Here is a 14,805-nt window from a genome sequence, read left to right on the forward strand (position 1 = left end):
AAGGGACATGGTGATGAAAGAAAACAAACTCGTCAAAATAACAAAATTCAGAAATATGACGTTTTGCCGAGTTTAAAACTCGTCAAAACGACAAAATTATTAAATTAGCCGAGATGCAACAAGTCGTCAATATGACAAAATTCTGAAAATTGACGTTTTGCCGAGATACAATAACTCATCAAAAAGACAAAAATCTGAAAATTAACGTTTTGCCGAGATACAAGTCGTCAAAATGACAAAATTTTGAAAATTGACGTTTTGCCGAGATACAACAAGTCGTCAAAATGACAAAAATTTGAAAATTCAAAACTCAAAACGTCAATTTTCAGATTTGTTTCATTTTGACGACTTGTTGTATCTCGGCAAAACGTCAATTCTCCAAATTTTGTCATTTTGACGACTTGTTGTATCTCGGCAAAACGTCAATTTTCAAATTTTTGTCATTTTGACGACTTGTTATATCTCGGCAAAACGTTAAAATTCAGATTTTTGTCATTTTGACAACTTGTTGCATCTCGGCAAATTTAATAATTTTGTCGTTTTGACGAGTTGTTACACTCGGCAAAACGTCAATTTTCAGAATTTTGTCATTTTGACGACTTGTTGCATCTCGGCAAATTTAATAATTTTGTCGTTTTGACGAGTTTTTATACTCGGCAAAACGTCATTTTTCTGAATTTTGTCATTTTAACGAGTTTGTTTCTTTCATCACCATGTCCCTTCTACGCTTCCGTAAACACCACCCTGCTGGCACGTGTGAATGCGTCTGATATCCACAATTCAACAACATCGGTGAAACAAAATGGCAGGACAATGATGACAAAACTCAATTCTGGTGCCAGTTGTCATATGTATGATATTAATATTGTCTCCTATTTAGTAATACAATTCAGTGGGCAATATTACATTTTTACTACCTGTACTTTCTAATTAGTGAAATTAGAGACACAACATACAAGAGCTCACACTTTGATCATGCCCGATTTCTCAAACAGTCAAATATTAGGTTTAAAATATCCTCTGAATAGTACAAGTTACAGTAACTGTGCTTTTTTTTCAAATGTTCACGGACAAAAATGAGTCATTACATTTTTTCCTGAGTGTGCTCTCATTTTTTAAGTCCTCTTGACCTCTTTTATAAAGATTTTGAGAAGTAAAAAAAGAAGTGTTATTTACTTCAAAGCATAACTTTGGCTGATAAGCATTGCAAGAAAGTAGCTTAAGTAGCTTAAGAGATAAGTACCATGCCTTCTTGTAGAACAAATACGTACCCAAAAGTACCTTATAAAGGTTGATAGTTAATGTACAATTACATCTGCAGAACACCGCTCTGTTTCACCTATAACTGCAATAAGTATTGACTGTAAGGTTCATAACTGATGTGGATGAGTGTTATGTTTTCTAATCCCATTAAGTACTTCACAATAGAGATAAAGCATGTTATTAAATGATATATCTGCAGAAAACATAACACTCATCCACATCAGTTATGAACCTTACAGTCAATACTTATTGCAGTTACAAATACTGAACCAAATGATACAACTGCATTAATGTCACTGAAAGTTGCTCCTTACAGCAACTATGACTTCTCAAGAGCTCACTGGGGAGGCAATGCTTCCTGGGTCGGATGTTTTAATCTAAGCTGGTTACTACAGCTGTTTAACTTATCCCTTTTCCTTCAAGAGTTATTACACCCTTTCCAGAATAAACGTCAAGAAACAGATCTATTAAAAAGTTTAAAATAAAAGTTTAAAGTGAAAGTTAAAAGTATAATCAAAGAGAAAAACAACAATTATATAAGTTGGCATGATGGCAGGGAAAACAACATTTATGTAAGTTGGCATCATGACAACATTTACCTCATAGGATGTGTTCATTTAGAGAAACTCTGTATAAAAAAATCCTTTTACATGCTCTCTGTGTTAAGAAGGAAATTGTGATGAAATAGGCAAGTAGTAGTTAATTTTCATAGCAATGCTGAAATATCTTTCCAGAAAGCAATAACAAAGTTAACCAATATGATATCAGAGGTTATGTTATTATTTTAACAGTAGGAATGGGTTGAGTTATAAACTTTTTAAAATACTATGATTAAATTTACTTATGTTAATACTGATCACTGTATTAACAGTATAAAGTCTTATTAAATTGTTCCATATTAATGGAATTTATGAACACTACATTGCACATTCAAAGCTAAAAGCACTATAAAGCACATAATTGCTATTTCTCCACTTGACCCATCTCAATCACAGGTGGAGGGATACTATTGTACAAAAAAAATGTTGAGAAATGCTGCCTTTAAAATACTACATGTGTTTGTACTGTCCACTTCATTCTGTTTAAGTAATTACGTGCGTACCGAAAAAGGAAAAACATGAGATGTTGATGTTATATTTTCTTAATGTTTCAATGTACCACCATTGTTTGTTCATGGCTGAAAATCTGAAATATGTCATTTAATGACTGGAAATGACAGTGACAGTTGTTAAAACTAACTGAAACGGTGTAAAAATGGTAAAAATTTTACAGCATTTAAAAAACCCCAATTCTCATTATAAGATGTAGACCACGCCTAGATGTGAGTTTAGAAATGAATATGCAACACTGAACAGTGACAGTATTACCAGTTAAACACATTCATTGTAGTCAAGTTTAAGTTTTAGATTTCGTTTGATAAACCGATTCTCATTCGGTCTGAAAAACCAATTGTCAACATAAGAGCTAGACCACACCTAAATGTGTGTTTAGTCATGAATAAGCAAAGCTAAACACCGACAGTGTTACCGGTGTAACACATGCATAATAGTCAAGTTTTAGTTTTAGATTTAATTGCGGGCTTCTCCCATATTCATGGTCCAAAAATAACTGCCTCATGGCCTGTATATATTTACTTAGCTCTGCCAGTAGTATTCGTACATAGTACATGCAAATCTTGTTATATAGTTGAACCCTGCTGTTTTCTCCTCAACCTAATTCTTCCTCTGCGTTAAGGATTTATCATCAAAAACTCTTTGCATATTATAGAAGCGAGATTATTGCCGAATTGAATACACAATAAAGTTGGTAAGTCAGTGTTCCTTTGATCAGCTTCATCCAAGTCAGAACTGAAGCTATCTGCTATGGTTAGTAGGCGTACTAGTACTACAGTTAGAAGCCTAGGTCTTAGTATGCTATTAGTAGCCTAGTCAGAGACCTAGTTCTGATAAGGTTACGCTATTAGGCCTAGGCAGAGAGACATTGTGACCATGACCGAAGGTCTGTGATACCAAGTGTAGAATTATGCGTGACCATATGCTAGGTTTTGCACACTTACTACTGTTGTCACTAGTCTGCTAAACGCATCCACGATCAGCTTTGCTGTACTGAATATGCATTACAATCAAGAGGCACGGCATAACAGAATACAGGAATCAAATCTATCTTCAGCGGATAAATGTTGATATCATTAATTACTTAAGTAATAAAACATATTTGGCAAAATGAGCTTGGTAAAACCTCATTTTTTTCATGGTTCGAAATGCAAAGAATCACTTAAATAAGCTATGAAACTATCCAGAAGGTGCTGATCTGTTTTCCTACTGTGAGTTCAGTTTAAAACTAGGTAAACTCAAAGCAGCTTTTGGGGTTTATTTTGCAATATTTCCAAACCTACTGAGCATTACTCAAGATGAGATTGGCAAATGATCACACCTCCAACACATTCAATGGATTTCACCACTTGGAGGTTAATGAGAGAGTTATTAATGGAGTCAAATCAATTTTACATTTTGTCACCCAGACACACTAAAAAGCAATTGGGATTTTGTAACTGAACAAGAATTCACTCAAAAAGCTGCTTTAATTCTAAAATAGGGATTATAGAAAGGAACATCGTTGTTAAAAGAATTTTACATTCAATTACTACTTCTTTTTTGGTGTGAATATTAATCTTTTTGTCAGCATAGAAACAAAGCATGGTATTTGCTTCTTGCCAATCATCCGTGGATCCAAGCACCTCTCTACTGCCCTTTTTGCTACTAGCTGGTTGACCAATGTCAGGATCTGTGTGAATTCCAGAGTGGTAGCATGAGTTTCCAACACTTTACTGAGAGCTTGTATGTACCAGGATCCAAAAGCTGTATCCCTATGAGAGTAATAACCTATGGAAAACAATACAATTCACTGTTGGTAACACAATATATAAAAGTATTTCAATTCTTGCTGGTGTTAACTGAACACTAAAGATTTCTGATTCACGTGAAACAGGTCACACTATCAGGCCTAGAATTTTACAGTTCTAGCCAGTACATAGAACATGCCAGTCCTTCTGACTAAAGCATGTTCCCATTGGCATCTACCTGAAAAAGACTGTACAACACAAATTGGTAAGTATCCAAGCTTGTGGGTGAAGCTCTATAAGATTGGTTGATAATAAGCAGTCAGCTTTTGTAAGTACGGAAATCTTGCTGACTTTTCAACTGACCATTGTTACCATTGTTTCCATTTCTTATTAGTTGTTTGTGTTCTAAATGTCTACCGGCAGCAAAATGCAAGTGCCTTTTTTCTTCTACTTGCAAAAAGTAAAATGCACTGGAAGTTAGCCAGAATTTCAAGGCCTGTATTAACCTCACTGTGCTTCGGAATAACATGATATTTATTCTTTTTATTTCTTAATTCAAGAAGTACTTGGTTTTTCTTTTACCATTTCTACAAGGGACAAGCCTAGGAAAAATTGAATCACTAAATTGTAAATAATGTGAGCTTACTTTGTGCCTCCCAGAGATAACGAAGATCATTCTCATACTGTAGTTGGAACTATAAAACACACCTCTACCATTACTTAATCTTACAATAGTTTTACAGTTTGAGCATTAACAATATTCCAACACAGAAGAAGGGTTTTGGTATACAAAAGTGACAAATATTACTGAACATACTCTCATTACACATTAAAAATACAAACGTAGTCGCCAAAAGCATATTGTTAAATTTCTTTCAATCATGACCGTGTCCTTCCATCTAGGGCACAAGTCAAAATTAACATTAGAACAATGTAGCTTAAAGCTAGTGACATTAAAGCTAACATAGAAAATAAGAGTAAGATGAATGAGAACCAGTAGTGATTTATAATGCAGACGTAGGCACCCTGAAGTGTGCTCAAGACAGCAGGCTTAGTGTTTCCCTGCCACGTTTCAACAGAGTAAAATAAATGCACACAAGAGCTTCAAGTTTTCACTTGAATCACCTGTGACCTTCACAGATGGAATAATAATTCTGGTCATTAATGGGAAACTACAAACTTGGTATGAAGTTCACCTACCTTTTCTTTTTAAAGGAATTTATAGTTTATATTTAAAGTTTTCAGATACTGACCTTTGATGAAGTCTAATGCCCTGTGCCCTCCACAAAACAAGAGGTTCCTAGTAATAAGTAAGGTGAATCTACATACCTTGTGTGCATTTCGGTCAAACTTCACTTTGAAAGTTATCGTATTTAAATGCTTTTCAGCTTTGGAAGTTATCAGATTTGCAAAGTTTTTTACTCCAGACTTTGACCACTGCTGACCACAAATGAGATTTCACATCAATAAAAAATCGATAAAGACTTGTTGTACTCACTTACTTGCATTCACTTAACAAGCACGGAGATCATCCAATATTTGCAGTTGAAGTTATTGAGCTTGCAAGATTTTCAGTATTTGACCTCTAGTGACCTCAAATGACTTTTGACCTCCACAGAAAACAACAGGCTTCTAGTACTTGCAAAAGCAAATGCACATACAAAGTATGAAGTTCATCAGAGCTATGGTTTTTGGAAGTTATAGTGTGTACACCCTTTTCAGACTTTGATCTCTGTTGGCCTCAAGTGGCCTTTGACCTCTACAAAAATCAACTGGTACATTGCCCATACTGAAGTAGATGCACATACCACACCTGAGGTTCATCTCAACTTTACTTTGACACACATGTTTTTCAGTCTTTGACCCAACTGTTGACCTTCATAACCGTTCTGGTTCTTGCACTCAGTGGGGGTACAGTAGATCTACATGCCATGTATGTCAAGTTCAACCATAGTGTAGTTATTGATTTTTTGTGCTTAAAAGCTAAGGTACACACTAATAAACATGCCATGACCATAATTAGAACCCTTTTGCCTTCAGCAAGGAGTCTAATCAGTAAACATATGTTTAGCCCTAATTCTTAGTTAAACTACCCTATCCTATATTCATAGTTCATAGTCCAATATATAGTTTGGATGCTTTTGAGATAGCAACGATAGAAGGATATCTGCATGTTAAAGTAACAAATTTACTTTCACCATTTTAAAAATGATTCCTTTACAATTCTTTGCCACCAGACTATATCTGCCCATCAGCATTATATAGCAATACAAAACATATCAAATCTTCAAATATCATTTCAAATTTTTTTAATAACTGTAAATTGAGACTGTTATAACAAATCTAGTGACTTGCTTTGAAATGCATTTTCTCACTTGATCAGTGTGACACTTGATTTGTCCTACCTTGTGTGGCAGAGTAGGATAATAAAAAGTCAGCCCCTGCTGGAATGGTAGGTATGGATCCCTGAGAAATGGTGGTGACTGAACCCCTGGAGTCTGTCTGATCCCCACTATCTGCTTCAATAACACCAACTTCATGTTGCTCTCCTCGGCATGCCTATTAGTATTGAATTTTTCACCACATTTAGTTTATATTGACTTAAAATAATAATGGCCATCAAATTATGCATAACATTTTCTGTTAAAAGGTACCTTTTGTGCCATTACTACTATGTTGTACATCTGACAAGTCACTGTAAGGACTCCATTGCTTTGTACAAAGGTATATTGTAACTTCCAAACACCAGAACCAAATACCAATTTAACGATTGGAAAAGAATTGTGAAATCACATGAATTTCTTATGATTTTCAGAATTCTTTAACATTTTTGTCATTATTTAATTGTTAGCATTCTGGGAAAGATCTCTGGGAATTAAGATTCAAAGACTGCTTCATGTGCAATCACCAATGTGCTAGTCCCTTCAAATTAACATTTTGCTGCACATGGTTCACATTGAGAGTGTTCAAAATCAAATTAACACAGTTATAAATTAAACAATTTTTAAATAATCATTCGCAATCAAAAGGTTTATATACATGTACAGTATGTATTGACTTCAGGTTTGTTTTGTTGAATTTATTTGAACTTGATTAATTGTTCTTTGCGATGTAAAACACTTCCAAGTTGGTGACATACTCATAAACATGTTATTTTGAATATTAAACATATTTACCTGAATGAAAAATACTTTTGGTTTCCCAACCAAAGAGGGGCATTTTTCTCCTCTGAATAAATCAAACAACTCTTGCAACTCTGTTGTTCCATCTCTTCCATAGATTACCCCATCATCTCCATGAGTGAGAAAAGCACACAGGAAGCAATCTGAATCTGAGTGGTCCAGCTTGGAGACTATGAAAAGCAGACATATTTAATTGGAAAATGCATTATATTGATAGTTTCTTTTAAAATTATAAGAGATTCATCAGAAATTAGACTCTTCTATGTACATACTGACTCTCACCATGAACTAATATTCTGAACTAACTAACAATCATGTCCAAGTAGCTGGTATCATGTTACCTGCTAAGCATTGACACAAAGATTCATCATAAATTAGACTCTTCTATGTACTGACTCTCACCATGAACTAATATTCTGAACTATCTAACAATCATGTCCAAGTACTGGAGCTAGTATCATGTTACCTGCTTAGCATTGACACAGAGATTCATCATAAATTAGACTCTTCTATGTACTGACTCTCACCATGAACTCATATTCTGAACTATCTAACAATCATGTCCAAGTAGCTGGTATCTTGTTACTTGCTTAGCATTGACACAGAGATTCATCATAAATTAGACTCTTCTATGTACTGACTCTCACCATGAACTCATATTCTGAACTATCTAACAATCATGTCCAAGTAGCTGGTATCATGTTACCTGCTTAGCATTGACACAAAGATTCATCACAAATTAGTCTCTTCTATATACTGACTCTCACCATGAACTAATATTCTGAACTAACTAACAATCATGTCCAAGTAGCTGGTATCATGTTACCTGCTAAGCATTGACACAAAGATTCATCATAAATTTGACTCTTCTATGTACTGACTCTCACCATGAACTAATATTCTGAACTATCTAACAATCATGTCCAAGTACTGGAGCTAGTATCATGTTACCTGCTTAGCATTGACACAGAGATTCATCAGAAATTAGACTCTTCTATGTACTGACTCTCACCATGAACTCATATTCTGAACTATCTAACAATCATGTCCAAGTAGCTGGTATCTTGTTACTTGCTTAGCATTGACACAGAGATTCATCATAAATTAGACTCTTCTATGTACTGACTCTCAACATGAACTCATATTCTGAACTATCTAACAATCATGTCCAAGTAGCTGGTATCATGTTATCTGCTTAGCATTGACACAAAGATTCATCACAAATTAGTCTCTTCTATATACTGACTCTCACCATGAACTAATATTCTGAACTAACTAACAATCATGTCCAAGTAGCTGGTATCATGTTACCTGCTAAGCATTGACACAAAGATTCATCATAAATTAGACTCTTCTATGTACTGACTCTCACCATGAACTAATATTCTGAACTATCTAACAATCATGTCCAAGTACTGGAGCTAGTATCATGTTACCTGCTTAGCATTGACACAGAGATTCATCAGAAATTAGACTCTTCTATGTACTGACTCTCACCATGAACTCATACTGTATTCTGAACTATCTAACAATCATGTCCAAGTAGCTGGTATCTTGTTACCTGCTAAGCATTGACACAGAGATTCATCACAAATTAGACTCTTCTATGTACTGACTCTCACCATGAACGTATATTCTGAACTATCTAACAATCATGTCCAAGTAGCTGGTATCATGTTACCTGCTAAGCATTGACACAAAGATTCATCAGAAATTAGACTCTTCTATGTACTGACTCTCACCATGAACTCATATTCTGAACTATCTAACAATCATGTCCAAGTAGCTGGTATCATGTTACCTGCTAAGCATTGACACAAAGATTCATCACAAATTAGACTCTTCTATGTACTGACTCTCACCATGAACTCATATTCTGAACTATCTAACAATCATGTCCTAGTAGCTGGTATCATGTTACCTACTTAGCATTGAAACAGAGATATTCATCACAAATTTCCAATGAATCTGTTTGTATTGAATTATTTAGCTTTATACATAAACCTTTGAACTGTACAAAACAGTTGCAAATATTTGAAACTTATGCTCAACTCACTCTTGAAATGTGTATTTACTTAAAATTGAGACCAAAGTTATTGTTATCATACATGGTAAAGCTTATTATCAACCTACAATAATACACCATTTGGAGAAAGAAGATATATTTTAACTAATGAAGAAATTAGTCTTGTAGATGATCATCTTTAAACTCTGATGCCCTTTAGTTACCTTTGATCACCACCACAGGACATTTGCTCTCTGTACTGATAATGCAACATTTACATCTTCTGTACTTCTCCAATATGATATAACATGTTGTAAATGTCTTCACCTTTCCATGGCAACTGACCTAAAATGATCATATACCTCCATCAAAAACCATTAACCTTGTGTACCTTAGATGGGGTATCAATGTTTTGAAATTGTTACCAGGTCAATTTCCCTCTGGTGAGACAATTGTTGTTGCAGCAAACCTTTAAGAAAACTCTGAACAAGGAAATTCATTAAAATTGCATCACATTGAAAAACATCTTTATATCTAGGGTCTTACCTTGGTATAATGTATGCTTAATTTCATCAGTACTTCTATCTTGTAGCACATTGACTTCAAAACCGAGCAGACCGAGATAATTCTGTAAATTTTCAACATCTTTTTGGGTTCCAACTCTCCTGTTCATTCTCGTTGACCAATCAAAAGTTTCGTTATTAAAGATGACAGCAATTCCTCGTTTTGCATGGTTCATTTTGTAAGTAGGAAGCTGGAGATCTGCAAGCTCATCAAGAAGCCTAAAACAATATAAAAAGGATTGCATCAACAATCAGTTATTTTATCCTTTCTGAATACCTTTAAGCTGTAGTACTGTATGTGTTTCATTACCAACAACATCAGCATCTGTTTATCGTATCTAATTACTGTCAAGTACAGTACTACGTACAGTACTACGTACATTCACTTTAAAAAAACCATTACCACACAATGCAAAGGTATCTGCTTTGACTCCTTTTTGGCTCTTTCAAACTTCAATTACAATTTCCTTGATTTCTGCTGAATGTCTACTGATTAATGTAAGAAACTTGATGACTTTACCAAAAGAGAAAGTTTGTGTGTTGCATATTAACATGTAACATTTAAGGCAATGTCTGTTTCCATCTGTGTTGAAATGGAAAGAAATGTATTACTTACAAGATAAATTTCTGGACTGCTCCTTATAAACATTGGTGAAGATGATAATGATGAAGACACCTAAGCTGTAGCTATTGTGATGTCATATTATGTATGAGCTTGTGTTAATCACCAAGGCTGGTTAGATCTGAATCAGAAGGATCCCACAATGATTTTGTTTAAGTTGCATACAGGTAACTTCATCAATTGAACTAAATCAACAGAAAATCAACAGCAACTTTTTGATCATTTATTTTGAAGTCATTAATTGGTTCATGCCCTAGCTTTTCAATCAACCCCTAAGGCAAGATCTGTTAGCCATACCCTCTACCCAATGCTATTGCAACCCACAGTCCAATCCTGTAACATAATGCATTAGAGAAAGTTAGGTATTTACATGTCAGCACAGAGCTAAATGACTACTGGACCACCATTTATGATCACATTCTACTCTAAAACAGAACTACAGTAAGTAAGAAAATGATATGATGATTAACTTACATGATGATGTGCTAATTGTGCACGATTACCTAATGAACATGATGTACTAAAACAATATGATTTTTTTACTTTAACTTATGATGAACACCAACAAATACAATGATGTTGCAAATATGTACTGATGTACTAATTCACTTACACAATAATGTATTTACTTTTATAAATGAGAGCATTTTACCATTATCTTCTCCTTCCCCTTAGTGCCCTTACCCGAGGTTCACCTATACAATCTCTTTTCTAGTAGCACAGACAGGAAGTCCTCCTACATTAGACTTCCCAGAAAGATTACTAAGTTTTACAAACAGTTTCTGTTTAAAAGCCATCAACATAATAATATACTTTTCCAACTTCTAAGTTCCAGTAAACCACTTACACTTTGACCTCCACAGTAACACTCTACAACAGAAACCCTACACCTGTCTGTGCACCTACTGTAATATCAGATCTCTACCAATAAAGTAACCTTCGGTATGATATCATTGCCAATGATGTCATAGTGTGTTCATTTCTGTACTGTAGCTTAACCTCTCTTTAAGGAGAAAGGTAAATGTGTGGGTTCTATTACTCCCCAAGTGAGATCTATGTACTCAGTATGAAGTTCAGCTAAGATGTACTTTTTGAGTTATGTTTACAGTTTTCACACTTTAACCTCTGTTTACCTGATACGACTTTTGACTTCTACCAAGGTCAAATGGATTCTTGTACTTATCAAGCGGAATCCACAAACAAGTATGAAGTTCAACCACTATGAACTTTATAACTTATATAAATTTATGTCAGCATAAAATGAGCTTTGACTGCTAACAATTTCAATATAGTTCTTGTACTCACCATGGTGAATCTATATATTAAGTATGAATTTCAACTAAGATACATATTTGAGTTTCTTGTGTTTTGAGTTATCCTGTTGACAAAGCTTTCAGACTTTGACCTGTGTACTTTAAAGAAAATATTGAAGGTCCTGTACTCCATAGGGTGGATCCACATAAATATGTATGTGTTTTATATCCTCCTGCAAGCAGGAACTTGCATCGAAGCCATCATTGGCTTATCAAAGCCGCAAGCTGACCGAAGTCAGTCTCTTAGATTCATATTTAACGTCCATGATTAGGAATTGTCAATTGTCAACAACTCTGTAACTGGACGACATACATTAATCTTGGAGTGACTCGAACTAGAGACTACAGTAGTGCTAACACGGGTCCAAAAATTGGGAACAGGATACCCAAGAGCTGGATACCCGTCGGGTATCCAGAAAAAAATGTTTACTTTTTGTGTATCGCGAATTTCAAGAAATTACATATTGGATGTTATACTAAATGAATTATATTCTCCACTGACAACGTTTTCATGATTGAATAGTTGAAAGATAAGGTATAAAACCTTCCCCAATAATTTCTATTTGCTTCTGTGTCTTTCACTAACTTGTTAATAACTAACTTCATATAATTAACATTACTACTAACATATCGCACTGCCGCTGCTGATTATGTTTGCTCTCCACCTCTTTTGGATCAGACCATATAAATATCCAATTTAGCTCTTAAACTATTATGCAGGCCCAACTGCAGGGTTCGCATTAACTGTGAGATTGCGCGATTCCCGCAATTTGGTCGCACTTGGAATAAATGTTTAGTGAAAAGCCACTGGTGGTTATTAGTTTTTAGTTATCCCGTCTATAATCCATTAGTAACATCTCGTAAATTTCCTTGTCAGACTTTCCTTCTATGAAATAAACGAATGAAAAAATAGTAATTATGAAAATTCTTTCAATTTCTTCCACATGATAGCCTAACACCAGACTACTAAGTCTATAGGTAAATGTAGCCTAACTATCTGTTTATTTGCTGAAATTGTGACGCAGTTATAAGATGTGTAAAAGTAAGTTGGCCTGACGTTTCACCCCAGCAGGATCTTCAAAGGCTAGATGAATTATAAGATATCCATTTGAATTCTTTCATTATTGCTGTTATCTTCGACCACATGGTAGCTTAACACCACACTAAGTCTATGGGTAAATCTAGCCTAATCATCTGTTTACTCGCTGAAAATGGTGACGCAGAACTCCCCGGAATACTTTCATTATTTCTGTTATCTTTGACCACATGGTAGCCTAACATCTACAGTAACTACTGTAAGTCAATGGAAAAATCTTGCCTAACCATCGGTTTGCAAAATAAAAAAATTAAACTGCCCGTAGCATTCGGGTAATGAACTACCCGTATACCCTTTGCAAACACTACTTGGGACCTTATGATTGAAAGGCACTGGCTTAAACCACTGAGCTAACACTCCTATATCAATACATATATATACAGTATAAATATACAATGAGTTTCACCCATCTTTTTGAGTTAAGTGTTTTCAAGCAGGTGTCACCAACAGAGACACACTATACAAACACACACCATCAACAAATCATAGATTTATTTTGCCTCTTGCATGAAATCAAGAAATGGTCACACTAATTCTTTGGTGAACACATCCACAGCAAAGGGGAGAGACAGTGTCCCACTCAATATGTTAACCCGAGAAGCTACAGTAAATCATACTTTTCCAGCATCTATTACAGTTTGGTTTGGATAACTGTGTGATCACTTAGGGTTTTAGTATTTTTGTTTATTTATTTCCATCTCTTTTTTGAGAAATTGATAACTGTAGCCTAGGCCTACTCTGAATTTACAGTAAAGTGTATAATGTAATTTCAATCACAGAAAGATTTGGACAGTTTTTTTGTTTAGATATATTGTTGTAATATTTTTTAATAGGCCTGGGCTACAGTGGGTGCCAGGTAGTAAGATACCTCAATGGAATAGTAATGCAAAACATCAAACACTTCTTCCATAATAATCTCAAGGATATAAAAAAAATATTCTTCCATCGAACAAACAAGATGGAGCCTGTAACACTTCCTCAATTTCAGTCAAAATATGGCAATAGGAAAAGAAAGTAGAGCTTATTTAAGGGGACCTTTTTTGGGTATGATCAGTGGCAGTACATGAGTCCGGAGACACTTTTAATCCGGGAACGGTCCAAGAAATCTAGGGGATGTCACCGGAAAATTGGAACGTCTGGTCACTTTAACCTACCGTTAAGACTAACTAAGGCCGAGGCTTGTCTAACTCAACTGTGCTACTGTTAGTGTTAGTTCTTAAGGTACGCCTAGGCCTTCACTTGCAAGTGACATAGTGAGGTGCATATCGTTACTAATATTCAACTAAATATGATGATGTTGAGCTAAAGTGTTTTACTCTTTGAATTGGAATACTTCATCACTTTTTCCCGAAACATCACGCCGCCTTTCCGTGGACGATTCAGTTCGGGTATTGGTTTTTCCATAGCCAAAGGAAAGAAGCGAACGGGTGTCTAGTTCGGCGACATTTCCTTCAGGGTCATTTTTAGGAGGCGATTCAGTTACGTGTTGAGAGTGCTTTCCATTTTTGTCTCCCGGTGGATCACTATCATGATTTGTGGAACTCATGGTTGTAAAGATCAAGCTGAATTTCGAAAGAAATCACGAATAACAGTAGCAGAAACCCTTCTTGTCGTCACTGTTTCGCGACAGGATGTTACAAGGGGTCATATAAGTAAGTTTTATACTATCAAGATTGGCCGAGTGCTCCCGATCATTGTAAGAGAAGGAGTCTGAATGCGATGAAAAGAACCTGTTCTTTGATGTGATGACCATAGGCGTAGGAGCCTCATTTGATCGGGGGGGGGGGGGGGGGGAGGGGGCTGTAACGACTTGCCCGAAAAATATAACCAAAATTTTTCGTGCGCTCCGAGCGCGTTCCACATGTTAATGTGCATATTATATAGGTATTCTTCCATTATTACATCAGTACATCACATGC

At 35.3% G+C, this 14,805-nt stretch overlaps 1 protein-coding gene across 1 annotated transcript; it reads right to left on the minus strand.

The window, feature by feature from the left end:
• Nucleotides 1-836: 836 nt before the first annotated feature.
• LOC139969018 (caspase-6-like) lies at nucleotides 837-14,559 on the minus strand. Its single transcript, XM_071973712.1, has 5 exons — nucleotides 14,203-14,559; nucleotides 9,839-10,074; nucleotides 7,282-7,457; nucleotides 6,511-6,664; nucleotides 837-4,145 (listed from the first exon to the last, which is right to left on the minus strand). Exons 1-5 carry the CDS (start codon nucleotides 14,430-14,432, stop codon nucleotides 3,907-3,909), a joined length of 1,035 nt encoding a protein of 344 aa, XP_071829813.1. The 5' UTR covers nucleotides 14,433-14,559; the 3' UTR covers nucleotides 837-3,906.
• Between the last annotated feature and the right edge of the window lie 246 nt (nucleotides 14,560-14,805).

Source organism: Apostichopus japonicus, chromosome 6, assembly GCF_037975245.1.
Source record: "Apostichopus japonicus isolate 1M-3 chromosome 6, ASM3797524v1, whole genome shotgun sequence".
NCBI lineage: Eukaryota > Metazoa > Echinodermata > Holothuroidea > Aspidochirotida > Stichopodidae > Apostichopus > Apostichopus japonicus.